Raw genomic sequence first — 2,028 nt, forward strand, 5'->3', positions numbered from 1 at the left:
ATCATAGGATGCCTTGAGGGTGAGTAAAACATGGACTAATTTTCATTTTTGGGTGAACTAACCCTTTAAGCAAATTCTGAAGGTTTTCTACCTTCTGCAGGACGTCAAGGGCAGTCAGGACCACTTCCTGCAGGCTGGTGAGCACCGCTTCCGTGTAGGAGGGCAAGATGAAAGGCGAGGAGTCTGAGCTTATGGGTACCGACACGGCTCCATGCAGAATCACCCCCAGCTTCTTGAGATCTTCCATGCTGAACCCTCCTGCGATGTGCTGGTACAATGCTGGGAAAATCTGTATTAGCGCCGTCAGGAAAGGCTGACTGGGTACGAACACTAGTTTATCTGTTCCACCACTAGGGGGTCGCGTGCACTCGGTTCCTATCCGGTACCAAGTGTTCCACGCTGACCACCAGAGGGCCGAGTCGTCCAGCTCCTCTCCAGGTGGTGGAAGTGAAGGTTGGGCACCGTAGCGCTGGGCTAGTCGCTCGGCAAGGGAATCGGATCGGACTAGGGGTCTTCCTAGCCCAGAACCTTGTAGAGACTCCATAAGGACAGGAGGAACGTCCATTGTGAGAGCGTCGGGTTTATCCGTGTCTTTAATGGGCGTGACAAGCTGGAGGATCTCCTGGAAGCTCTTGAGGGCGGCGAGGGAAACTTCATTGTTCTTGCTGAGTGCAGCAGACTGGATGTGGTCCAACAGAACTTCCCAAGCCTTGAAAAAGTCACCTGCAAGCAAGAACATGACTTTTAGAACCAAATTCTGAGATACGTCTTTGAGAACCACATGTCTCCATGCCTACCCAGCTGCTGAAGCAGGTATCTCCTGGTGTTGAAGATCCGAGCTACGCCCGCGAGTGTCAGGACCCATGTTTCCGCCCACTGTTTCTCTGCTGTGTCGCGTGAGTGGTGGATGAGGATGTTTCCACCTCCGGATTCGATCTTTTCCTTGTCGGCCGTGGTGGAGGACTTCCTTACACAGTCCAGCAGATGAAAGAGAACCTGTGGAGCAATGAGGTTTGGTTATTAGCAACAATAACAAAGGAATTTTAACTAGAACTGGGTTTAATTTGGTCACCGTTCAAGTCTGATCCAGCAAAGAAATTTTAACTAGAAATGGCTTTAATTTGGTGCCTGGTCAAGTCTGATCCAACAAATCAGTTTTAACTAGAAATGGATTTAATTTGGTCCCCGGTCAAGTCTGATCCAATAAATCATTTTTAACTAACTATAAATGGATTTAATTTGGTCCCCAGTCAAGTCTGATCCAACTAATCAGTTTTAACTAGAAATGGATTTAATTTGGTCTCTGGCCAAGTCTGATCCAGCAAAGCAATTTTAACCCCCTGGGGTCGAAGCCCGCACTGGTGCAGTCTGTCTCGTATTTTCTTGATGACCGCAAAAAGAACTAAAAATACTCCTTAATTTTTAATCGTACAGATAAGAATAATGTATCATTTGAAACTGCAAAGGGTCTACTTTTATTTGTGTATAGTCATATTAACAACAAAACAATGTGCTTTTGTAAAATAAAGAAAATAAAAAGGTTGCACTCTGTGCCGTCTCGGTCTCTGTCACCTCTCTTCACAGACACGTAAATAAAACAACCTGAATCTCAGCGAATACTTGCCTCAAAGACATGAGAAATATATGCATATAAAGCTTGAAATGTCTGCTTTTAAATGAAGTCACGTCCAAAACAAATATTCTCTGTTAAAGTAATCCATATGAAACCAACACGATGTCCCTTAACTCATTATATCTAATGGGGTCACACCCACGAGCCGATCGTGCTTTTCAAATTCTAAACATCCACGTGAGATGCACGCGCATGTAAACGTCCACATCGCCGCCGCGTAAACAAACAAGTTCATCCCGGCTACTTTTTGTTTCTGGAAGAAGACGCGCTGAGAGGAATAACCCAGAATTTACCTCAGAAAAATAACACAATGCGATGCGTCGCGCAGCTAGATCCAGTGGAGAATATCACTCTGATGAGTAGCCTAAGATTACTTGCATCTGTTGTTATTGTTA

At 45.4% G+C, this 2,028-nt stretch overlaps 1 protein-coding gene across 7 annotated transcripts in view; it reads right to left on the reverse strand.

The window, feature by feature from the left end:
- The window catches only part of mon2 (MON2 homolog, regulator of endosome-to-Golgi trafficking), a 52,556-nt gene that overhangs the window by 8,576 nt on the left and 41,952 nt on the right, over positions 1-2,028 (reverse strand). For all 7 annotated transcript variants that reach the window (XM_016467304.1, XM_016467303.1, XM_016467302.1 and 4 more), the window contains 2 exons: positions 798-996; positions 92-723 (listed from right to left, as the gene is read on the reverse strand). In XM_016467304.1, coding sequence (XP_016322790.1) covers positions 92-723; positions 798-996 — 831 coding nt within the window. The remainder of the gene's footprint in view (positions 1-91; positions 724-797; positions 997-2,028) is intronic.

The sequence above is a fragment of the Sinocyclocheilus anshuiensis genome, unplaced genomic scaffold, assembly GCF_001515605.1.
Source record: "Sinocyclocheilus anshuiensis isolate Anshui unplaced genomic scaffold, SAMN03320099.WGS_v1.1 scaffold688, whole genome shotgun sequence".
NCBI lineage: Eukaryota > Metazoa > Chordata > Actinopteri > Cypriniformes > Cyprinidae > Sinocyclocheilus > Sinocyclocheilus anshuiensis.